The sequence below is a fragment of the Meleagris gallopavo genome, chromosome 5 (assembly GCF_905368555.1).
Source record: "Meleagris gallopavo chromosome 5, MGAL_WU_HG_1.1, whole genome shotgun sequence".
NCBI classification, from domain to species: Eukaryota; Metazoa; Chordata; class Aves; order Galliformes; family Phasianidae; genus Meleagris; species Meleagris gallopavo.
In genome coordinates, this window is record NC_139408.1 from 27866137 (window position 1) to 27890558 (window position 24422).

Sequence of the window (24422 nt, forward strand, 5' to 3'; positions counted from 1 at the left end):
AAGCCAGTTCTACTGTCTTTCAAGGCCTGAAAATTCCAGCTTATTGTGATGGGCTAAACATTGAGAAAGGAAGCTTTTGGGGATATAGTGTTATTTACTAACTCATTTATTCTTTACAGTACATTAAATATAATTTTCGGTGTTTAGTATGCTGTATTGACTATGACATGAATCAGACAATATTTCATTTTGAAGAAAAATCTCCTACTCATTCCAGTCACGAAATTGAAGGCATGAAAAAAGGAATAGAAAGGAAAAGGAGAAAGAGAGATACTGTGAAACCTGAGCTGTTACTCAGAAAACTGCGAGCGAGTCAGCTAAACACAACCTACTGGTTAGCAAACAGGCAGTTACTGTTACTAGCTGCATGAAAAGAACCTCAACCGAATGAATCTCCAGAAGCCAAATTTATCTAAGACATTTTAGTTGCTTATTAAAAATGTCTGCCATGAAAGAGAAGAATTATTAGCAGAGCCGTGAAAGCTTCCAAGTGTTCACTTGTCTGCTGCCTGCAGTGGTGCCACCAGCCAGTGCTAGTGGGGCTGGCTCCTTTCCACGCTCTGAGGAGAGGGAATGGCAGCTCCCAAGCAGCACGAACTGCTGCCAGCCAGGGGCAGGATCCAAATGAAATTTCTGCTTCTTCCTGTTTGCCTTAAGCTGGACCTCCACTTTCAATGAGAAGGTACAACAATTTATCTGAACTCCCACCAGGTCTTTTCTTTAGGTATGCCAGCATGTCTCCTGCAAAAACAATCCTCCTCTCCTCTGTAAAAACATTTTTGTGGCCAAACAGTAAGGAGAGCAACTACATTTCCCTGACAGGTGCACACCCAGTGAGCTCTGTTTATGGGCACACAGCAAAAGTCTCGTTATTGTGGTCAGCCTGACTGCCCTGACTGCTGCCCTGTGGGTGCAGGCAGTGGGGTCCCTCTGATGGATGTTGGTGTTTTGAAGATAACATTTGCTTTATCCTATCCTGTGTCTTCATTGCAGAACTACATCACTGTGGATGAGTTACGGCGGGAACTGCCTCCTGATCAGGCTGAGTACTGCATTGCTAGAATGGCACCCTACAATGGCCGTGATGCTGTACCTGGTGCCCTGGACTACATGTCTTTCTCCACGGCGCTCTATGGCGAAAGTGACCTTTAACTTTTTTCTGTCCCACCACACAACCCTCCCCTCTCCCCGTCCAACACACCCTTCTTTCTCTTTGCAAAGCAGCCTCTGCTCCGCTCTTTTTTGTGTTTCCCTGTTTTGCTTCAGATAACAGATCACGTTTTTAAATGGGGGGGAGGACATTGACATGAGACCGCCTACCTTGCCCTTGAAATGACAGTTTACAAAATTATTTTGTGCAAAAAAGTTACGTTTTAAAAAGAACAGACATATTTTATTATAGAAAAGGGTATTTTTCTCCACCAGATTGAAACTTAAAAAGAAAATGTTCAAATATTGCACCAAATATTTTTTGTTGTGACATAGAAAGTCGAGCACAATGTTACATTCCATCCTTTCCAAAAAGAACCAACCAACAACAAAACGCCACTTGTTCTGTTAACTTCTACATTTGCGTATGTCTCTTTATCACGTTTATCTTTGGAGGGGGGAAGGCACACAAGTGCATGTGTTTGCTGGTTCACTCATTTCATGAAAATATTTTATGATAAACTTTTGGAATTGCTGTGTTTTCTAGGGAAAAAATAATGTACACAGCTCATGTTTTCATATTTAATTAAAAAATACAATATGCCTCCTATGTTTATCAGTGCACAACATTTTTTGTTGCTGAGAGTTGTCTGGTTTCAGATGAAGCTTGAGAGTTGATAACTTTGATATTGCTTGTCACAAACCATATTAAAAATTTCTTGTGATAACAAATCTAGACTTTATTCATTTGTATAGTGAATGCTTAGTTCTCTTTAGTTGAAACCACATACACGAAGAGAATCTGAAACACTTTTTAGTTGAAATTACAGTCCTTTAAATGTCAGCTTCCTGCCTCCTTAACCTTTTCATTTCTGTTGAATTAAATTGGACATTACACAGCTTTCTGGCCACTTTAAACTAGATATATTGTTTTTAATCATCCCTGACACTCACATATCTCCAGGACAATATCCTCGTTATTCCTTTAAAAACAGCACAGAATTAATTACACAGTTATGCAAACAATCACCACATTTTGAACCATCTAATGAAGGATTCCTCCACTATTCCATGCTCAGCATTGGATAGCTCACTGCTTTTGATATTATATCTTCTGACATTATAAATTCCTCCACCACTCATGAACGCCTTTGTAGTAGACATTCAAAAGAAACCAGCCTTCAGAACAACTCTTTTGGGACCTTTCATGAATCAAAGTATATGCAAACGCACGTGCCTGGAAATTAGCAAAGGGAAGGGGCTAATCCTTGTCGGCTGAGATTACAAATACATTTCTTGCCCTCCCACAACTTTTTTAGGAGTCGCGGATTTTAAGGACAAAAATCTTCATTAGCACTTCATGATGTGTTTCAAGTAAGCTTTTTAGGTATAACCTATATATATATAGCCTAGCATACTTTAAAAAGAAACTACAAAAAGTAGTATCAAGAAGTGAGGCAAAAAGTGAGGGCCCCATCTAGAATACTGCGTCCAAGTGTGGAGCCGCCAGTACAAAAAAGACAAGGAGCTGTTGGAGAGGGTCCAGAGGAGAGCCACAGAGATGATCAGGGGACTGGAGCACCTCCCCTACAAAGACAGGCTGAAGGAGCTGGGCTTGTTCAGCCTGGAGAAAAGAAGGCTGCGGGGTGACCTCATTGCAGCCTTTCAATACCTAAAGGGAGCCTACAAACAGGGGGGGAATCAGCTCTTTGAAAGGGTAGATAACTACAGGACAAGGGGAAATGGTTTTAAGTTGAGGGAGGGAAGACTTAGGTTGGATGTCAGGGGGAAATTCTTTACAGAGAGTGGTGAGGTGCTGGAACAGGCTGCCCAGAGAGGTTGTGGATGCCCCGTCCCTAGGAGTGTTCAAGGCCAGATTGTATGGGGCCCTGAGCAGCCTGGTCTAGCATTAAATGTGGAGGTTGGTGGCCCTGCATGTGGCAGGGGGTTGGAGATACATGATCCTTGAGGTCCCTTCCAACCCTGGCCATTCTGTGATTCTGTGAAATAACCACTGGAGTATTGAGTGACCACTATATAGAGAAAAGAGCCGTGTTATCTTAAAACAGTGTGCTGTGGGCTGTCCAGCTCCCCTGGTGTGCTAGCAATGAGAGTGGGCCATGTGTCCTGAGCAATCCAAGTGACAGCGCTCTGCCAGTCTGTGCATAGAGATCTCAAAAGTCTTGACAAAAAGCTAAATGAGCTGTGTTTGTGTTTTTACTCTTCAACAGGATTCACACAAAACCCCAGCTGGGCGTAAGCATTTCTGTTTTTTTGAGACTGAAAGCAAACAGGTGGCTCTGCCCTGCTCACAGCACAAATTGTGGCACCATGTGTCCTATGGCAATGCTGGCTTTGCTGTGCTAGTACCACAGAACTGCATCCTTGGCTGAAGCTATGGTGTTAACAGCATCAGAAAGGGCTCACCTGTGTTTCTGAGAATCTGAATACAGCTTAAAATATTGGCAAGAAGTGTACTGATAATTCTAGGCACATGGACTGGTATTCCTTCTGCACAGCCTCTGAGAAACTGGCTAGAGCTGATGTCACCCAGTCTTTGACACCCAGGTGGCAGACAAAGCCCCCACATCCCCACAGCACCCGCAGAGGAGCTCCGTGATGCTGCAGCACATTGGCCTTCTTCACATGTGGCACAAAATGCATCTTGCACTCATGTGGCAGTCTCTGGCAATACTATGCTGAAATTTGAAAACAGCTTCTTGTGTTAGGATCATGGTTTTGAAGCTAATGTGCCGCTCTTCAGCCAAATCCTGACATCAGCCTCCATTAAATTCCTCTCTGGAAGCAGCTGTCAGCAGCTCAGTGACTGCCCCCACCCCTGCCAAGAACAGAAGCAACACAGAGCGTGTCTCAAGTTCACATCTCCCATTCAGAGATGAACTGATTGTTTTCATCAGTCTGTCGGATTCCCCATGTTCAGGCACAGCCTTGGAATAATGTTTTTTCCCAGAAATTGACCATTGTCATTTCATGGCTGTTGACATCTTCAGCTCTGGAGATCTCGGTACCTGCCCCTGCATATGACTGCATGATGGCCCAGGGACAAAAACAGATCAGTGCTCAGAAAACAAGGAGCTGTCCTGCCTGCCAGAATGTCAGCCATGTTTCTAAAAGCCTCTCAAATGTGTATTGTGACTGCTGCTTGTCTTCAGTGCTGCCAGCATCTGGTTTTGGAACGGAAGAGCAGAGCCAAGAGGCTCAGAAGACAATGAAAGGAAACTGGTCTGCAACCTTGAATGAACTTAGTTTCAAAGAAGCATTCATACATCCACAGAGGATTGGTCCAGATGAATCAGATTGGCTGGTTTTATCGTAAACTAACAGGGAGAGCAAGGAGTAATAAGAAGAGGGCTGTTAATGGCTGTGAAAACAGAAAGTCTGCATTAAAATGACTTTCTTCAGAAACCAGAATGCAAGTACGATTTTCAGACCATAACAAGAACATTATTTGTACTAAATTATTTACATAACATGTTGGGTAGAACAGATACTAAGAGTGCTTCATCCCAATGAATTAATCAAATTGCCTGGTTAACTCTGACTACCAAAAGAGTCACTACTACATAAGACCTTAAAATCCTTAAAAGCCTTAAGCTTCTGGGAAAGTCTTAGCATAATAAACTTGGATTAGCAAAGGATAGGGCATACCCTAAGACAAACAGGTAACCAGAGCATTCCCCAGCATGCTCTGAGGAAATGTGTTCAATGAGCAGTCAGTAGAGAAGACAGCCACTGCAAGGGGCAGAGCTGGCCGGCAGGCTCTGTTCCGGGAATGACATCTGTGAGGCTATTTTAGGTGGATAAATCCATCAGCTTAAGTCTACTGAAAGGGAAGGAATAAAATTAATCTTTTCTACATTCTGTGGACTTAGAGACAATATAGACCTACACACCTCACCAACAAAATATTTGATTCCTCTCTTTTATCTGGACACCATACAACAGTCAGGAAGTAGTTCCTTGGTTTTGTGCTCTGACTTATGCTTTGATTACTGGGATATACATGCATGAAAATATGTTGGTAGAAAATGCAATCGTCTTATCTCTTCTTAGCTAGTTCGTTCACACCTTGCCACTTGTCAATAGTTCACAGCCTAGCAACCATCATGCTAGGTGTCACTTGAGTAAAATAGCCAGAATGTTCACTAGCCATAGCAAAACCTCTTGACAGAAACAGATATCAGCATGTTTCTCTTAGACAGCCCCAAGCTGTGGATCCCAAAGAAACAAGGCTCTGATTTCACAGCTGCAGTTGGGTGTCTCCATGCTACAACACAGAGTCCTACATCTCTCACTACTGCTTCCTGGCAGCTCAGCATGTGGGTATTTTTGGTCACTAAGTGACCCACACCTACCCCTATGTCCTGTGCAGGGACCTGACTCCAGGTCTTGGGCTCCATCTTGGACTCTGGGCTGCTGCACCTGAGGTGGGTGCTGTGGTGAGCACAGCTCAGTTAAGTGTCTCCAACCAGAAGCCATTTGTCTGTCCCAGCTCTGTCACATTCCAAAGTGCCACAGGCATCCCTGAAGGATCCCATGCCTTTTCCCAGACCATTCCCCCTAGTTCCCTAATTGCTGTTGCTGCTTTCTGTGTGGATCCTGTGGCTTTGGTTGTACATGTTTGCCTAAAACCAGGAACAACTTTTAAACTGCAGGGTTAAGAACACATTTTATGCCTTCTTTATTATAAGGCACACTCAACACTGCCACCATCACTTTAATGAAGAATTCCTCTCCTACTGCATCTTAGTTGAATAAGACATAGTCTTTCATCGGTACCACCAAACCACACCGTCCTGCTTTCTGCCACAGACAAAATAAAATGTCTTCTTCAAGGAAAAAGAAAGCAATGCATGTACCCTCATAATGATCAGATTATGTTATTTAAGCATGCGAAATCCAGCTGAGTGTTTGTTTGCATTTGTAGGCGTGGAGTCAGGATGCTATTCATTCCCAGCGGGCTTTTCTATGAGCTTCTCAAAATAACTAGGAAATAAGATGCAGCTCTACCGTGAGAGTTGATTTTGCACATGATAACATCCAGAAACACTACCTGCTTGCTAGAGGCAACACTGCAGGTTCTTCAAATGCTGTACACCATGCCTTTTGCTGCTGTGCAGTGTCCACATCCAAGAAAGGGAAAGAGGGACTGCAGCCTGGCCCCAGCACTGCCTGTGCACTCAGAGCTCTGTTCCAGACACACCACCGCATTCTTCCCCACTGACATGATCCAGAGTGCAGAGATGATTTGCAGGATTAAACCAAAACGCTTTAATTGGGCTTCCGGCATGACTTATCTTCATTATTGCCAGTAACTCCAATCCTTATTGCTCTCAAACCATTCCAAGACTGCCACCTAAGGAGCTTTTTTTCTGCTTCTGAACTCCTTACACAGCAATTCAAGCACATAAACACGCTGAGACTGGTGGTACTCCTGCAATATTCCAGCTCTGCTATCTGCATAGAATATCTGCACAAAGTCATGCAGCTGTGCCATTTTGGGTGTCTTGGACAATGTTAAGAAATAAATTAAACAGCCTTACAAGTGAATGGTGTGTTCTGAGTCGTAAGACATATTTCCCCGGCTATGACTGCCTACTTTTTTAACCGCAGACAGGACAGCTTTGCTGAACTGCTAGATCACACCTTTTTCTTACCAAAGTTCACCATGCAGCAAAGGCCAGCAGCACCCGGGCAGCGTTAGGCACACGACAACACCGGTATTTTTGTTATAGGGGCAGGCAATCCCCTCCCCGGACATCTCCGGCAGGCGCCGAAGCTGAAGTCCAGGCCTAGCGCAATCAAAGGGGCAGACGGACACACCCGCGGCGTCCAGATGGCGAGTTTAACGAGCTGCGCTGCAACGAAGGACGCAGCAGCGCTCACCTCGCTCCTCGCACCGTGACTTGTCACGAACCGCAGCGCCAGAACGCCACGATCGGGCCGGCTCTCCAGCACCGACAAACCCGCACGGCCCCGCAGTCGCCCCTCTCCCCGCGCGGCCCCCTCGCGGCGCGGGCGCAGCGGCACGGCCGCCATCCGGGCGTCAGCCCGCGGCCCCGGCACGCAGCGCGGCACACAGGGGGCCGGGGCGCGGCGCGCCGCGCGGCACGCTGGGACTTGGAGTCGGACGTCGGCGGTTGCGCAGCATCCGTTGGGGGCGCGCGGCGTTGCTGGTCTCTCGTAGGAACGAGGCAGCCATTGCCGCCGCGGCCGGGAAGAGCGCTCTCTCTCCTCACGGCCCGCAGGACTCAGCGCCCGGCGACGGTGAGCGGCGCCGCTCCCGCCCGGCTGAGGGAGGCGCGGGGCGGAGGGCCGGGCGGAGGGTTGCGAGCGGGCTCCTCGAGGCCGGGCCGCGCCGTGCGGCCTCCGCGGGGCGGGGACGGGCCCGGCCTTTCTCGCGGCGCCGCCGGCCGCGGGGGGGGGAGGGGAGCGGAACCGCCGGGGGAGGCCTCAGCGGGGAGCGGGCGCTCGGGGAGCGGAGGCGCGGCGCCGGCGAGGCGCGAGACCCCCGCAGCGCGTTCCTGCGGCGGGGCGGGGCGGCCGATCGCGGCCGGCCGAGGAGAGCGCGGAGCCGGCGGCGGGGCGACGGGCCGGGCGGCGCCGCTGGGCGGGAGGGAAGGCCCGGCGGCCGCTTAGCGCGCCGCGGTCCCGGGCTCTTTGCGCAGCACGCGGCCCGTTGGGATGCGGCCCGGCGCGGGCCCGGCCTCCCCCGGTGTTTTTCCACTGGTGCGCGCTATCGCGGGAGCCGTCATCGGTGAGCGGCCGCGGCGCGTCGTGCCGGGAACGACGTGTGAGGCGCTGCGACGCGCGGATGTCCGTGCCGGTGTCGGACCGCCGCGATCCCCCGCGTTGGCGGACGTGTCGCTCCTCGAGCGCTGCCTGCGGGACTGTGTTAGGCGGCCAGCCCCATCCGCCCGTCCTCTGAGTCCCATCTCGTCCGCCCGTTGTGTTCTAGACCTGAAGAAGCGAGCGGTAGTCACGCGGTCGTTTTAATCGGGCACAATCCGTTGTTCCTCAAACGAGTGCCTTGCCACGATGCTGGTTCTTGCCGTGCTTTCGGGCAGACGGTTACAGTTACGTAAGCGTGGCCTGACCCTGCGTGGAGGGCTGCAGCAGGGACCGAGCTGACCCCGCCTCGGCTGCTGTGAGCCCGAGGGGGGCTCCAAAGGGCGGGTGGCCCTGGCAGGGGACCTGTGTGCTTGTGGCGTGGAGAGCTGTCGTCACGGGCCGTGCATCCCTGACGCTTCAGACTGATCCGGATAGGTGCAGTCGGCCGCGCTTTACCCCCAGCAGAAGGCCAGTGTCCTCCTTGCAGGCGCTTCTCCGGTGGCACAGTAAGACAAGTGAATAAGCTCATCATCAGTAGAAACCTAATGGGCGTTAGCGCAGAATGTGAACCACGCTAACCTCAAATGCTGCAACCAGTGTCCTTACGTTGCTGACCTGGTGTGTTGGCAGGGCGTTCCATTTGCTCTACAGCCCAGTGTTAAGATACAAGCTGTATTTCTTTTCCCTGGGGCTTATGTTCTTTGTGTTTTGTATGACGGCAAACTCACCGAGTGAGCCAGATAATTAAAATTTTCTAGTCACAAGAAATGAAAAAATTCTAAATCACATGAACTTCACATTTGTTCAGATGCTTCCTAGTTAATTTTTAACTATTCGGATCAGCAAACCAATATTACAAGAAGAAGGATGCGTGCTGTCACATCTGTGGTCCTGGACTGAGGCTGCCTTTGCACTGAAAAGATGATATAGTCAAGGCAAACGATGTGGCTTCCACAAGAAGTCTCAAGTGATCTATCTTGGATCAGCAGATAGTTTTCAAAATCTGAATATGCAGAATAGCCTTTCTTATTGCCGTTGTTGAAATCTTGTCGCGACTAAAAGCTTCATATCTTGAGAGACTGTTGAAAACGGAATTGTATGGTTGGTGCAAATTGAGATAATTTTATCATTGCTGTTTATCTTTTGAACACAAATATAACTTTAATTGCAGTAGTCCTTTCAGGTGAAAGCAAGAGCTTGGCATTCTCTTATGTTGCTATCCCAATGATGAGCTCTTTTTTAATTTTTTGTATTTGACTACTGTTAGCCCTGTAGATTCATCTTAGAGATTATGGAATGGGTTTGTTTGTTTGTCTTTATGGTCTGGTGGAAAAGCCTCTCTAGTCTAGCAGCTAGTGAAACCATTAATTCAACTGCCAGAGGACTTTAAATTTATATGACTGAAAACAACAAAGCTGGGAATTCTGTACAGATTCTGCTGAAAGTCAGCAAGACAGGAATTTGTCACATTTCTGGCTGTAGAGGAGAACCAGGTTTTTAACACAGATACTTTGAGGATGATACAATCAAATGCCATTTAACCAAGCTTTCTGAGATGTGAACGCGATCTTAATCTCTCTAAGTTTGTTAGTCTGATTAGCAATGATGTTTTTTTTGTAGCATCACACTTAAGATGAGTGGCTGCCGTGTCTTCGTTGGGCACTTAAGCTCACGTGCTCGGGAGCGGGATGTGGAGAAGTTCTTCAAAGGATATGGACGCATACGAGAAATCCATCTGAAAAATGGATTTGGATTTGTGGTAAGTCATACCTTACTTTCTCTTGCTTGGAGGCACTGACATTGCTAGGCTGGAGTCAAGGAAGGGCAAATACTTGGGGGAATAATAGTTCCAATGGGAAATGGAAAATATGGATGTATGTTTCACATTGCTTTTCAGGTGATGTGATTAATTTTCTCTTGTTCAGTTACATTTTTCCTTATTTCCTTCCAGGTCTTGGAAATGTTCTAGCTGCATTAAATGCATTATGAATCAGAATGCGTTCTTCTGATTTAGATTTTATCCCTTATTTCTGAAGACAGTGTATATATAGTCTGTTATGGCATCATAAAACTCAACAAAGTCTTGACCTGGAGAAGTCTTTATGGCTTCACTTCTATTTCTGTTTTACTTCTGGTTTCTTTGGTCATATCTCTAAGTAATGACCTGACACAAAAGCAAGGTAGTTAGCTAAAACTATGAGTGTGTAACAGGTGCTTGCTTGCTGGACGTAGGCACGTAGCACAGCTTTAACTGTCACTCAGGTAAAGGTAGGTGTATTCACCATCAGTGTATGTCCATAAAGCGTATGTGTCTCTCAGACTACTAAATGAAACACACAGTTTACTGGATCTTACTTTCCTACCTCTGAGTACCTAAAACTGTTGTCTGAATCTTTACAAGCTGGCTGTGGATCAGCCTGGTTCTTATCTTCTGAGAATGAGCCTTTCTCTAGTGCTGTATTCCAGCTGGGAAGGTTTATGTCGCCCTTATACAGTGACATATATGCTCTCGAGCCATTCATTCTTCCAAGATCATTCCCTTGTGTGAAGCTGTGGGAAAAGAAAAAGAAGTAGTCTTTGTCTACTTATACTTCAAATGAATATTGCCTCTTAACTCCTACACATACCAGTTCCTGAGTGCACCACATTATGAGGTATTTCTTTTTGCTTACGGGCAGTCAACTACTTTCCTCTTGATATCTGGCGGTAGATGGCTGCTCTAAGAGTTGAGTGTGAGGGTTTTTTTTCAGCATGTCCTTTCCATGGGCCGCTGCTTCTCTGTCGCCTTTCCCTGGGCATCTCTCCTCTTTTTTTTTTGGGTAGGGCTGTTGGCTTATTCAGGGAAGAAGTCTGTTCAACTGCTGTACATGAGTCAGCCAACCTTCCTTCCTTTCTTCTCTGGATCCCCGGTAGTGGCATTTTCTTTTCAGAACTCGGTGATAATATTGAATAATTGTGCCATAACTCTCAGAAATATTAATTGTTCTGATGATGAGGAATATTTTTTTCTTGCATCTGAAAGAAATTTTCCCCAGTGTAGCTTGTGCTCTTCGCCTTTTGTCCTGTGCACCCATGTGACTGTTTAGGTATTGGAAGACTCCGACTAGATCCCTTTGACCTTTCTATTCACCGGGCTGAACGCACATGACTCCCTCAACCTTTCTTCCTTCATAAAATTACCAGCTTTGGTGGCCCTCTGCTAGTCCTGCTCCAGTTTTTCAAAGAATTTCTTGTCCAGTTTTCCTCTTTCCAGTTCACAGCATTCAGGTGTGGCCAAATAAGTGCCAAGTAGGGCAGAAAAACACATCCCTTGATCTGCTAGTGCAGCCCAGGACATGATTTGTTTTCCTTGCTATGAGGCCATGCTGCTGACTCACACTTAGCTTACACTCTGTGAGAATTCCCATGTCCTTTGCTGCAGAGCTATAACCAAGCTGCTCAGACCCCTGCCTGTATTGTGTCTTGGGATGAATCTGTTCCAGGTGCATGGCTTTATATTTTACCTTTGTTAAAGCTTTCAATTCTTGTTGGCACAATCTTTCAGACTATGAGAATCTCTCTGTGTGGTGGTTTTTCCATTTGGCTTATCTATTCTTGCTTCTAGTTTGGTGTCACCCACAAAACTGGTAAGGGTTCATTAGTTCTCTTCATCCAGATCATTGGTAAAAACATTGAATAGTATTAGCTCTTGAGATACTCCAGCTGTGGCTGTTCAACTTTTGTTTTGGTTATTTAAAAATCTGCATTTATAAAACCTTTTATGTATTAAAAACAATTCTTATTTAACATTGTTGAGTGTTAAAATACAAAACATATATTTTAATCTGAATCATTTCTTGATCTTTGAAACAAATTATATTTGCTTTTTCTGTAGATTTCAATACAGAATGTTTTCAAACTTCAGACCATAAAGCTAGTATCTAAAGCTAGATAGACTTGCAGGAATTCAGTGTTTTAGGAACTAGCTGAAATCAGTGAGAGATGCAGAGGCTAACTACTGATGTTCTTAAATGATGGTCCTAAATGATTTTTCCCAGGATAATGTCTTCATCATTTTACAGGATTGTGCCATGAAGCAGATTTCAAAACGAAGAAGAAAGCTGAAGCCAGTATTGCTTCTGGAAAAGCTGTTTGTAGTTAGCAGATGCTTTCTTCAACTTGAGAAGCTCTTTCTCTGCTGTTCATTGCTCTTGAGCTGCAGTTCTGTGACTTCTTTTTTTTTTTCTATCTGTGATGTTCCGTTGATTTAAGCAATCCCTGTCCAACTGTTTGTTCTTATTGCTTTCTTTCTTCCCTTGTCCTCATACAACATTACCACAGTTGCTCAGCCACATGATAAACCTACCTAAGAAGTTGATATATTTGAAAAATAACAATCTTTTCCCCCTCTTCTGCAGCAAGTGTGCAGTTTTTCATCTGGATAGGTTTCTTGACCTAGTTTCCTGCAGAGCAGTACAAACAGCCTTGCCAAGAAGCAGCGGGCTGGATAGTGGGCAGGGTCTACTCAAGCTGACTAAAGCAGCATTGCTGCCAGAAGTGAAGCAGCAAATTCCATTGCAACAGTCTAGGGAATTGCACATTGCAGCTGATCCAGACCACTGATTGCCAGTATTGAAGAGGGATTTATCTTTCTTACTCTCCTTACATAAGAACCATTTTTCCAGATCAGTGAGCTGAATTACCGTAGACGAAAATCAGAAGGGCTTTTCCTTTATTTCTGGCTTACTGTTTCTTTGCCAATTCAGTAAGGATTCTTAAGCAGGTTTTGGAAGTGTGCGTTTCTCCTGCTTTTGGTTGCAATTGGATCAGCTCAAGCTGTTATATAGTACTTCCCTGCATTTAAGGCTGTGATTTAAAACTATATCCCTTAAAATCCCCTTGCTCCTGCCCGAAAATGTATTTTAGATATTTCTGTAATAAAGCAAATGTTTTGATTTATTTTCCATAGATCCCACAAATAACTGTACTGAATAGCTTAGGGAGCCAAAAGAAGCATGCAGGGTAGAGGCAGAAGAAATGCTTGTAGATGGGAACATCTTGAGTTTTCAGTTGTAAATGTAGTAGGAGTCCACTTCCTTGTTCAAAGTTTTTGCAGCAAAAGTTGCACATTTATAAAGAAAGCATATTTTCTAGTACACTATGAGTGGAAAATGGTTGTTTATTCCTATGTCTTTTGTAGGAATTTGAAGACCACAGGGATGCTGATGATGCAATTTATGAACTGAATGGAAAAGAGTTGTGTGATGAAAGGTAAGCTTGACTATTTTCCCGTAAGTATTTTGCATCTAGATATGGCACATTAGCTCCTGCTCACACCTGTTTGTTCTGGCTCTGAAATGGGATACACCTTCCATAACTGTATCTGAAGAGATTCATTTGAATCTGTTGGCTTCAGAAAGAAGTTGATGGTAATCCTCCTATCATTTGGAGTCTTGCCCTTTGGCAGCTAGGCAGATAATAGTGATTATATGTAGGTCGCTCCAAAAATAGTGCCTCCTATTTATTTCCATGGAAACTACGGCAGATGCAAAGAGCACAATAATACTATTTAATAGAGCAAATTCTCAGCTACAAAACACTGTTTTTTGGCATAATCACTACCACTAGCTGTATTTTCACCAATGTTTAACAAGAAACTGCATGTCATGCTTGCAAAAATCTGCATCAGTGGAGATGACCCGCTGTCACCACTGCTGAAACGCACTGCCTACTGCCTCGCTGTGCTCACATCCACTGACTGGTCTTCGTAAATGTTCAGCAAGTGTTGATGAATATCAGTGGATGCAATTTTTTCTGCATGGAGGAATTCAGTGACACACCTTTGCTTCATCCGCACTTCCATGTCAGACACCATTCTGTCAGACTGCTCCTCTGCTGCCATCTGTCACACAGCAACAACATGTCATGGAATATTGGTGGGAAGGTTCAACCTCTGCTGCCATACCACCAGCATCTACCTCTCAGTCATAAGCTGACTTCATAAAACAGGAGGCATTACTTTCAGAGCAGCCCTTGATGTTACGGTAACTTTTGTTTTGATTGTGGAAACTGTTTTTAAATTATTAGGTCACCTTAGCTTTTTTTGCTATCTTTTTCACTCTGCAATGAATTTTGGGCTCTGTTTCAATTAAATTTGGAATATCAACCTAAATTACAGACCTGTGACCATTTTTATGAAAGTCTGAGGGAGATGAATGAGGCAGGAGAACAGTATTGTTCTGCCTCTTTAAGGAAGGCTGTATTATTACGTACTGCTTGTCAGGGCAAGACGCTTCTTGTTTGTTCACATGTGCTTCCAGTTAGGAAATATTTCAAGTCAAATACTTGAAAGTATGCATTTTGTTTTGTTTTTTTGTTTGTTCTGTTGCTATCATAAGGGTGACGATTGAGCATGCTCGAGCCAGAAGAGGAAGGGGCAGATTCGCACAGCGGTTCAGTTATTACTCGCAGAGTGGATCTAGGTAGGTGGTCTGTTTCCTCAAGCAGAAGAAGTGTACTGCAGTGCTATTTGGTATCGGTAGCTGGAGCTGGGGATCCAGCACTGTTTTCTTCGTGTTGCTTCATGGAAGAGACTTTATGTTCTCCAACATTGGAGATCCATTACCTCCTCTGGCTGAGGAGAATGCGGTCTTTAAGGCGGTTTAACTGGCTCAATGGAGATTCACACACATCTTTGGGAAAGCTCCCTCTCCATGTTGTGGGCACTGCGTTGGTCTCGTTTCCTACCCTTGCGTAAATGATGCGAAGGGATAATGCTGCAGTGGAGTTGCCTGACTTAACACTAAATTGAGGAAAATGCCGGAGCTGCTCTATCGAGGCTTCTGTCGTTAAAATGAGCTTTCAGGCTAAGTAGAGTGATTGTAAAGCAGTAGTTCTCCAAGATATTTACTGTCACATTTCCACTTGTATGGTTATCAAAATGCTTACTTTGGCACAACATACAAAAGGAACGGCATTTCAGAAGCACGACCAGGTTTCAAGATAATTAGCACGTGCAGAAGCATTTAAATACTGTGTTTGGTGACTGGACAGATTCCCTGCTGAAGGAGAACCTCTGGTCAACAGCAGAATCTGAGAAATGGGTATAGTTCGATCTGGAATACCTGTAGTGGACACGGAGTATTCATGGAAGTGTTTACTCTCAGTGAATTGAGCCAGTGGTGAATCTTGTGCCGTGTTGCAATGGATTTTGTGACGTTCATCAGATTCATATATTTCTCAGAAGAACTGCACTGCACGTCTGTGCTTTATGTCTGCCCATCCGAAGTAAATATGCATAAAGTCATTTACTCTGAATAAACACTTATGGCTGTGACCTACACAGAGCAGCATATGAAAGATTTAACCTGACAAAAACCTCTGCGTTTCTTTCAAAGGCAGCCAGTTACAAAACAGTGTCTGGAACATCTGATTTGCATATGCAAGTATGCTAATTAGATTGTGTTTTCTTCAGTGGGAGTAACCTTGATGAGGTACAATTGATCTGAGGTCTAGGCTAAAAGTAGACTTTTAAAGTAGGAAGCGTGATTGAAGGTCGTGGGTATCTGACGTTGTAGTCATGTTCATGGTGTCAGACTGCCAATGCCACACAGGAAGAGGCTTTGATTTGCAATAATGGATAAGGTGAAACTCAGCCTGCCAGTTTTGGGACTCTGGGGCTTCTGTTTAAATGCCCTGAAGATCTGGATGTTCTGAAAAAAAATTGGGACACTTTGAGGTATGCACTGAAATGAAATTGCCTATGCTTCAGTGTACGAATCCATACACACGATTTAGGATCGTGTTTTTGGGAGGAGAAGATAAGAACAGTTTGCTCTAAGGTCAGCATTCTTAATTCTTAAATCTTTGTAGCAATATGAGGTAGTGTCATTGTTAGAATCCTGCATTCCTTACCAAAAGGCTGGGGTATGTTTGCCGTAGCTCCCAGGTCCCTTTGGATTCAGAACAACTAGGATTATGGTCAATAGTGACCTGCGAGGGCAGTGTATCTCCAGATGTCTTGCTGTTCTTTTCTGTTTGAATATTTTTTAGCCATGTCCTTGTTTTTGCGAGGGTCCTTATAAGTATTTCTACCCACAAGAACACTGAATATAGATCGTGGTGGCATAAATAACTGTTCACAAGTGACTTGGCAATTAGAAGCACAAATTAAGATGCCTACCCAAATTAAGCTAATTCTCTTTAAAGTACTTTCATTTTATTATGCACGTATTTCAGTATATCTAGAAAAATGACGGCTGTATTGACTGCATTTGCATAAAATTCATCATCAAAATCCTTTTTATTCCCCTAGTTACAGTTCTGTTCTTGTAGTGGACTCTTAGTTATATTCTTGACTAGGGAGAATCAAATCTGCAGTCCAGCAACAAGAGAAATGCTTGACTCAAATCTTGCAGCAAAGTACAAAGAACATTTAATGTCTGAAGATCTAAAAGCTTAAGCTGAAGGTTTGGTGTTTTCTCTCTGAACTCTTCTAGCCGGTATGGACCACCTGTTCGTACTGAACACAGGATCATAGTTGAAAACCTTTCATCCCGTATCAGCTGGCAGGTGAGTTATTATCTTATCTTCTTTTTTTTTCACTCTTCATTTTCCTACCCTGCAAGTTAGTGCTCTCAGCTGAAATTTTTATTAAAGCCATCATAAATATTCATTATAAATAAAAAAAGTAGGCAATAAAATCAGTTATAAAGTCAGTATTCAAAGCAAGTCTTGGGTTTCAAAGCTGTGTAAATGGTTCAGTAAATAGATTTTATAGTTGAGGATCTATTTGTGCTTACTCATATTTGCCAACTGATAGAACTTTGAAAGACTTTAGAATTTTTCTAAATTACTGAAGAGTGACATCTATTCAAACCGTGTCATCCTTTTGTTTGTTCTACCTGGAAGTGCATGCCTTTGTTCTGAATGAAATCCGTGGTCCTCTGTTTTACAAAATATCTTTGTGATACGATGCACGATTGAGAAGTCGTAATGCATCATTAATAAAGAAAGTCTTAAGAAAGCTACTGTGTAAAGTGTGCTTGCTGTAGATACTAGAAATAATCCCTTTCAGTAATCATCTTTTGCAGCTTTCTTACCACTTTTCTATTGTTTTCCCTTTTGCTATTGTTTTGTTTTTTTCTAGCTGGCTTTAAGACAGAATAACTGCACGTTCAATTTCTTCACTTGTTCTATATAGCATGCAGTCTGTGTAGATAGAAAGTGTGATTTTTAAGGGCATACATGCAGATGCTTTTTACATACAGTGAATGTCAAGTGCATTTCAGTCTTGTTCATTAACCTTTATATTCTCTGAGTGAACAGACCTAAGTAGTGTACTGACAAACATGGTAGAACGGTTGAACGCTCCAAGACTTGGTCTTGCAGGGAGGTCCACATGAGGAGGCCGTTTTGTTACCTGGAGCTCAGCTGATGTGTGCCATAAGAGCTTGGGTACAGATAAATGGCAAAACTAGGTTTGTTCTTCTGCATGATAGGTTCAAAAAGCTTGTAATTGTACAGTTGTGTTATGTACCAAATAACTGGAAAGACAACTTCTGAGTCGATGTAATGAGTAAGTGAATCCAATCTAAATTACTTCTGGGTATTATTTACATGCAATTATTATTATTATTATTATTAAGCAAACAAACAATATTTGGAAATGATAATAGGGACTGGAGGACTAAGCTAGAATAGTGTTAGAGAGTAAATCCTATAATGCTGTTAAGTTTATAACTTGGAAAAAAATGAACTCTTTTCTAACTTTCTTTTACTTGCAAATATTTATAATGGCTTTATGTATACTTACTGTTTTAGACTGGAGCTCACCCAATGCAGATTTCATAGTAATGATTCTGTAGGATTCAATTAAATGTTTTAATGACTGTTTTATATATACATGTGTTACCATAAGAGATTTTACTTCTTGATTCCTGCCTAGAGGTCGTTTGAACCTAAAATGCATGTGCCTTGTTCTGCTTTGAAGCTGTACTGTTTTCCTACTGACTGTAGCCTTTTAACTTCTTTTAGCTCTGCTACTTACACAGCAGATTCTAGTATGTAACACATTAACAGTAGGAGCATTCTTACTCCTTTCTAATCCCTTCTAGCAGCCACAATTGATATGGAACCAGGCTTTAAAGCTTACGTGCGTGCTTTCATCTTTGGTGTGTGCAGATCCCCGTGCTTTGAGAACTTCTTCCTCCTTTAAAAATTACTGTGTTGAGATATTAAAAAACAAAGTGGCAAAACACCACCACAAAAAAACAGCTTCAGATCAACTTTTCTAAACTGCTGACTATCTTGTCAGAAGGTAATTTCGTACATAGTAGATTGTTCTGTCAGAATCCTCCTTATTTTAGTAAATGCGTTTCTGCATGTTCAGAGCTTTCCAATGGCTCTCATTAGTTTTTCTGCATCTGTCTATTTTCAAGCAGTTGGCAAAATTAGATCTATGTTATGTAAGGATGTAATTTTAATATGTGCACTTCCTATTTATGGTTGTCCTACATTTATTTTCTTATGATGCTAAGGACAACAGGGTGTTCTGGTGCTGGTTAAGGTGACCCAGAACAGCAAACTCAGGATAAAATTTGGCCATTCCATTACTACTTTTTGTTGTTGCTAAATAAAACTAGATAACTTTAAAATATTCCCCTCATAATACCAGATATTCTATGGATCTTGCACGCTAGTCTCTTCTGAGAAACAATTTTGGCATCTTAATCACATTGATGTTGCTACCACAAATGACAATTCATGATGATGCTCTTTAGGATTCCACATGTGGTGCCATGTCTGGCAAGGGTGCCCCCATTTTAAGAACTAACATTTTTAAATCAGAAAATAATGATGTAGTTTAACATTTTTAAACTTCTTCTTGATTGACTGATCTGGGTCTGGTTAAACCTGTGTTGACTTCAGCAGAGCCAAAATGTTGCTCTTACCTCTAAATTGGGCTAAAGATACTGAGGTTGGAGTATGACTTTGGGTCCACTTTTCATTTGCTATTAAAATAAAGTTTATTTGTTAGAAGCACACATGAAAGAAGGGAAATATCTGCTAGTTTGCTTGTGCCAGTTTTTAAAATTGAACTATTGAATTCTAATTGAAAAGATGAGCTAAAACCGAGCCTTTCTATATCCTGTGGCAAATATTCTAAAGTTTTTCTTGGCTTTTTGTTTTCTAGTCTTTTCTTCTTCAAGCATATTTCTAACCAAGTGTGTTTTGAACCTCTTCTAACAACCTTGATTTGGTTAACCTCATTTTTCTTGTGTGGAGGAGAAAGAAGCAAAGATTTGGGGGTTTTCTAGTGACTGAAATTAGGGTTTGGCCTGTTCTGAATTTTCCTTTTGGTTCCTATGACACTCCTGTTTTTTGGCGATCTAGATCTTGGTTTGCCTGGGTTTGATCTCGATTGGCTAGCACAGATCATCCTCGGGTTCTTTAGCCACTTCTGGAGACTATGTCCAGTGCTTTCAGGGCCTCTGGTACCTCCGTGAAGCATATTGCTATGAGCCATCAGTCTGCCTTTCTCATGTAAGAGAGTTCCTCTTGGCCAGCTAGGTATTGGACAGACAACTCTTTGCTTAAGGTACCTTATATCATCTGCCACTTGTGGCGAGCTGCGGTAAGTAGTCCGGGGCTCTCAAATACCAGATACAGTTTGGCAACAGTACTGTTTTAAGTTACACAAATGTTTAGATTTTTAGTGACCTTTTATTTTTGTGCTTTATGCTGCTCTGGAGCAAGTAATGTCACGGGGCCTGCAAGTTCAGCCTCTGCTAAGTGCAAGGGTGTCTGTTGACATGGCACTGTAGCGTGGTGGAATATTCTAGTGACATCTAAGGAAAGAAATCCTCTTGTAAAGTTATTATTTGTATACTAGTTAAACCTATTTGCATTTAATTTTATTGTGAAGTTGGGGGAGGAGAGCATATAGAATGAATTTATCTAAGCGTATTAAAATTCTTTTAACTGGGCCATTTGTCCTCAGAGTGAAAACTTGCGTTTAATACTGTGTTGCTTTCTGCCAGGTGTAGTTCTGATACAATGCATATGTTAGTGTTTCAGATATTGCACTGTTCCCACAACAGCTCTTTTTGTGATGCAGGACTATTTTAAAAGCAATATTTTATTCTGCGTAGTTGTGAGTGAGAGATTCTTTCAATATATAGCTTCTGTTACCTAGACTGAGTTTCAGAAACTAATTTTTCTAGTATATGTAGAGAGAAAGTAAAGCATTGTGCAGTTTGTGAGGAGAAAGTTCTAAGAGGGTATTATCTGTTGCTAGCTGACTTCTGTGTCCTGTTTAAGGCTGAAATGCTAACTTTTGCTGCAGGACTTGAAAGATGTCATGAGAAAAGCAGGGGAGGTCACCTATGTGGATGCACACAGAAACAACAGGAATGAAGGGTAAGTTCATGTTTGTCTATAGATGTATACAAAAACAGAAACTGTTGAAAGCAAGATCATCGTTCCTGTAATACAAAAAGAAACGAAACATAGCTACTTAGTCTGGCTTAAACTGGCTGAAATTTCTCCAATTAAAAATAATGAACCTGTCAGTAAATAGGAGTTCAGAACTAGTATTGAACTCCATCTCTCTTGAGAATGAAGCCAATGTCAGAACAGAAAGAGAAGGGAGAAAAGTCAACCGTTGGGTTTTGTAGTCTTAGCTACTTATATATAATCATTTATGAACTAATTCTGATATCTGAGGCAAAAATATCAACCAGTATCTTGCAGCTGTTTCAGTAGGCAGAATTGTGAGAAATGAACATAACCAAGGAAAAGAGATGAAAAAAAGAGGGGATTCTGTTTATTCGCTGTTAAAAATCTAAATGGAGCGGCAGGCTTTGCAAGTTTTTATTCCTTGGACAGCTTTAAAATGCAGTTTAGTGGAGGACTGAAAGATATTTCCACAGTTGGTGCAGGTTTCATTAGCTTCTTGGATTTTTATCACATCACTGCAGATGAGAGTTACAGTAATGTCTGAGAAGATGTAAAAGGTATGAATGGCAATAGGACTGTTAGGGTTATATTTCCCTGTCATCAAGTTAAAAAATAGCCTAGAGAAGATCAAACATCAAGCTGTGAATCAACAGATTTTTAAAAGCCTAAACTTATTCTCCTTGCTTTTCAACTTTGTAACTTTTTTTTTTCTTCTTTTTTATGGTATACAGGGTTGTGGAATTTGCATCTTACAGCGATATGAAGAGTGCATTGGAAAAATTGGATGGCACTGAGCTGAATGGACGCAGAATTAAACTGATTGAGGATCACAGGAGGCATAGGTATGTTGCCTGACAAGGTAAAATTCTGTTGAGGGCATGGATTCGGGTTATTTTCATGCCAAAGTTTAGTTACCTATTTCTTTGGCCCCAAGCTAGATACAGCAGAGAACCACTTTCTAGCACTGTAAATAGATTTACCTAAGAACTAACTTGCTGAAAATAGGCTATATAGAACACACAAGGATAAGAGTAAGATTTAAAAAAATAAAACATATAAATAAAAAGATCAGACACTGTGGATTTTGGCATTAAAATCCTTTTAATTTATTAGAAAGCTGCTTCACAGACCTGTGAAAATTGTTGTGAAAGGACTCTTTTCATGAAAATACAAGAAAATGTTCGCTTCCATGGATTATTTCTAAAACAGTTCTGCCATTTAGTCTTAAAAAAAAAACCAAGCAGATTAGCTGTAGCTCTTTAATTAAGTCTCTTAAAAATAAAACTTTTTTTTTTTTTTCATGAAAAGGAGGGATTGTGCTAAACTCTTGAGCCTTAAAGTGTAGTGGTGCCTTTAGAGACTTTTTTAATATTGTGGAAAAACACTAAGTAGTTCACACAGACGTTTCTAGAAAGAATAAATATCACAGATAGGAATTTTCGTTTCTTTACTTTTGTTGATAAATGGCTAAAAGTTGTTTGTCTGCTCCAGGAGAACAGGAGGGAAGAGAGTAGGAGGGTAGAAAAGGGGAAGGCAGGCACCTTTCATTAGGCAGTTCTGTTTTGTCACGTAGCAGAGAATGCCATGACTAGCAGTTCCTGCTCTCCTTGGCCTAAGAAGATACTGTTTTTCAGAACATAATAGAAACTTAGCTGTTCTCTGAAGTAACTGAATGCAGTGCATAGCGTTCAGATGTTCAGCTGGAAGTGCTGTGTGTACAAAGCAGCTGAGAATTAAAATGGACGTTGAATATTTAAAACTTAGTGGGAGATGAGACTACAGCTTGTAATCATGTTTCTCTAGAAGCAGATCTCGATCAAGGAGTTACTCAAGGTCTCGCAGCAAGTCCAAGTCTACAGGATCTTCGAGATCATACAGCCGCTCCAGGTCCAGGTCCAGATCAAGGTCCAGGTCCAGGTCCAGGTCGAGGTCTCGCTCTCGCTCCCGGTCCCGCTCCCGGTCTCGCTCTCGCAGCCGTACACCTAAGAAGAGCTACTCCCAGAAGAGTCACCGCTCCAGCTTGCCAGCTTCTTCCCCATCTCCCTCCTCTTCTAAAAGGAAATCTCGTTCTAGGTCGAGCTCTGCTCATAGCCGTAGTTAACCTGCTCTTAGAGATGTATTAATACATTTAATTTGATTCAAGTTTCTTGAAGACTTGAGACAAATTACACATGAGAACTGGGAGGGGAAGAGTTAACGTGATGGAAAGGTAACCTCCTTTTACATTGCCAAAGTGCCTGTCATCAAATAGGCCGTCTCTGCAAGGAGGGGCTGCCAGCTTTCTCCTTTCAGTGAAGTCTGGAGTGGGAAGTCTTTTTTGTTGTTTATTTTTCCTGCTATTAGTAAACGTTTCTATTATAGATATATTACGTACACATAATGCTGAGGTAATGGGATGAGACAATACGCTGCTTTCGCCCTCTCCTGCCCCCGGATTCCCCTCCACCTTCAAGGCCTTTGACTTCCAAAACAGTATGTTATCTTTTGTCCTTGATTCAGAGTCCAGGAACAGGAAGTATACATTTTATTCCTTAAAGTTCTGTGGCTACTTTTCTGTGCGAGTATGAATGGACCAGCTGAATTTAGTTTAGAGTTCACTTTTTTTCCCCGTTGCTTGGCTTAAGAGGCTGTTTAAGTTCCAGCTTTAATTGACCTTGGTAATATGCTTAATTTGCAACAGACTTTCAGGAATACACCTCGGCCAGTTGAATATTGTACGTTTGGCTAGTGAATCAATACAATGCTAACCAGTAATAAAAGCTGGATTTTCCTGTTAAAATGAGTCGTACCATCCAGGTGTCAGGGTTATTGCGAATCCATTATACTAATTTTCCAGTAATTCACTAGTATGTGATATTGTATGTAGAGGCCTTATTTGACAGGTGACTCCATAAAACTGCACAGAAATGTCAGTATGCATGTCCATGTTTTTAATGTTTATAAAAGTGGCATAGTTTTCATACCAAGAAGTATGATACTGAGTATTGTGTGTATGACTAGCAATAGTCTTGATGGAACAGAAAGTTATTTTAGTAAAGAACAGCAGCAAAAAATCCCAGGTAAAGCATGGTCAGTTGTGACAGCGAAAGTTAATCATGTTAAAGGGTAAGGAGGATAATTTCTTTAAATCTCCTGAATGCACAGTTGTTTTGATTAATAGAAATTTCCACTGCAAATACTGTTTGTTCTTATAATTTGGAATAAGATTTTTTTAACTTCTGGATTGTTAAAGAAGGGAAGCGTTTTTGGAAAAAATACGTGTAAATTAAACTCAAAAGTCTTACGTGTGTTGAAATGTACCAATCCTAGTAAAATAAAACCTTTTTCTGGCTTACGTTACAATGTTGTGTAGCGATGTTACTTGGTAGCAGTCTTGGGGACATGATCACAAGGAAACTTATTTGAAGGTGTTTCTGTAAAGATACAAATGAAATGTAACCTAGAACCCAGTTACTACAGATACTTTGACGGGGAAGGACTATATTGCCATGGCCATCAGTGGCTCAGAAACTTGTTTGAATCAATGGCAAATAATAGTATCTCTGCTGTCCTTGCAGATATGTTTGTGTGGTTGATTTTGTCCACCAATTCAACAGAAGGACCATCAGCCAAACATGCAAAAGATACTGGGATTTTCCTGTAAGTAAAACCATTTGCAATATTTGAAGTACAGATCCAGGAATTCTTTTATTATCTGTGCTACATTTCTTTATCTAAGGCTTCAAGACAGATACTTTTACTGTAGCAAGCTACTGCTCATCATGTTTGCATGTTTGGCATACTGTTATCTGAATATATTAACACTTCAGGAAAAACGGAATGAACAAATAGCAATTACTTTCTGAAGGAATTTCACATTGCATCACTGTTGGGAAAGCTGGGATATGCTCACTTGTCTTTAAGTGTCTGTGTTCCTTGCTTTGTTAAGTTTGTAACCTTACCAAAAACCTTCCAGAATGTCCGTCGCCCAGCCTAGGGATTGG

At 42.4% G+C, this 24422-nt stretch overlaps 2 protein-coding genes and 1 long non-coding RNA gene across 9 annotated transcripts in view; 2 read left to right on the top strand and 1 right to left on the bottom strand.

The window, feature by feature from the left end:
• ACTN1 (actinin alpha 1) overlaps positions 1–1881 on the top strand; it is an 80324-nt gene extending 78443 nt beyond the window's left edge. For all 7 annotated transcript variants that reach the window (XM_085224964.1, XM_085224965.1, XM_085224966.1 and 4 more), the window contains one exon: positions 994–1881. In XM_085224964.1, the coding sequence (XP_085081090.1) occupies positions 994–1152 (159 nt within the window). In that variant the 3' untranslated portion in view covers positions 1153–1881. The remainder of the gene's footprint in view (positions 1–993) is intronic.
• LOC146544296 (uncharacterized) lies at positions 1465–7136 on the bottom strand. Its single transcript, XR_014883551.1, has 2 exons — positions 6828–7136; positions 1465–4531 (listed from the first exon to the last, which is right to left on the bottom strand). It is a non-coding gene; the product is annotated as an uncharacterized LOC146544296 (long non-coding RNA).
• Positions 7137–7283: 147 nt separating this feature from the next.
• Positions 7284–23781, top strand: LOC100549826 (serine/arginine-rich splicing factor 5-like). Its single transcript, XM_085224971.1, has 8 exons — positions 7284–7437; positions 9622–9760; positions 13181–13251; positions 14379–14462; positions 16479–16551; positions 20327–20400; positions 21171–21281; positions 22243–23781. Exons 2-8 carry the CDS (start codon positions 9635–9637, stop codon positions 22538–22540), a joined length of 837 nt encoding a protein of 278 aa, XP_085081097.1. The 5' UTR covers positions 7284–7437; positions 9622–9634; the 3' UTR covers positions 22541–23781.
• Positions 23782–24422: the final 641 nt, after the last annotated feature.

Bases quoted from the DNA above. Each gene is read 5' to 3' on its own strand.
- LOC100549826 (XM_085224971.1), top strand. From the start codon at position 9,635: ATGAGTGGCTGCCGTGTCTTCGTTGGGCACTTAAGCTCACGTGCTCGG. The intron at 9,761-13,180 runs GTAAGTCATACC...TGTCTTTTGTAG, and splicing joins AAAATGGATTTGGATTTGTG to GAATTTGAAGACCACAGGGA. The intron at 21,282-22,242 runs GTATGTTGCCTG...ATGTTTCTCTAG, and splicing joins GAGGATCACAGGAGGCATAG to AAGCAGATCTCGATCAAGGA.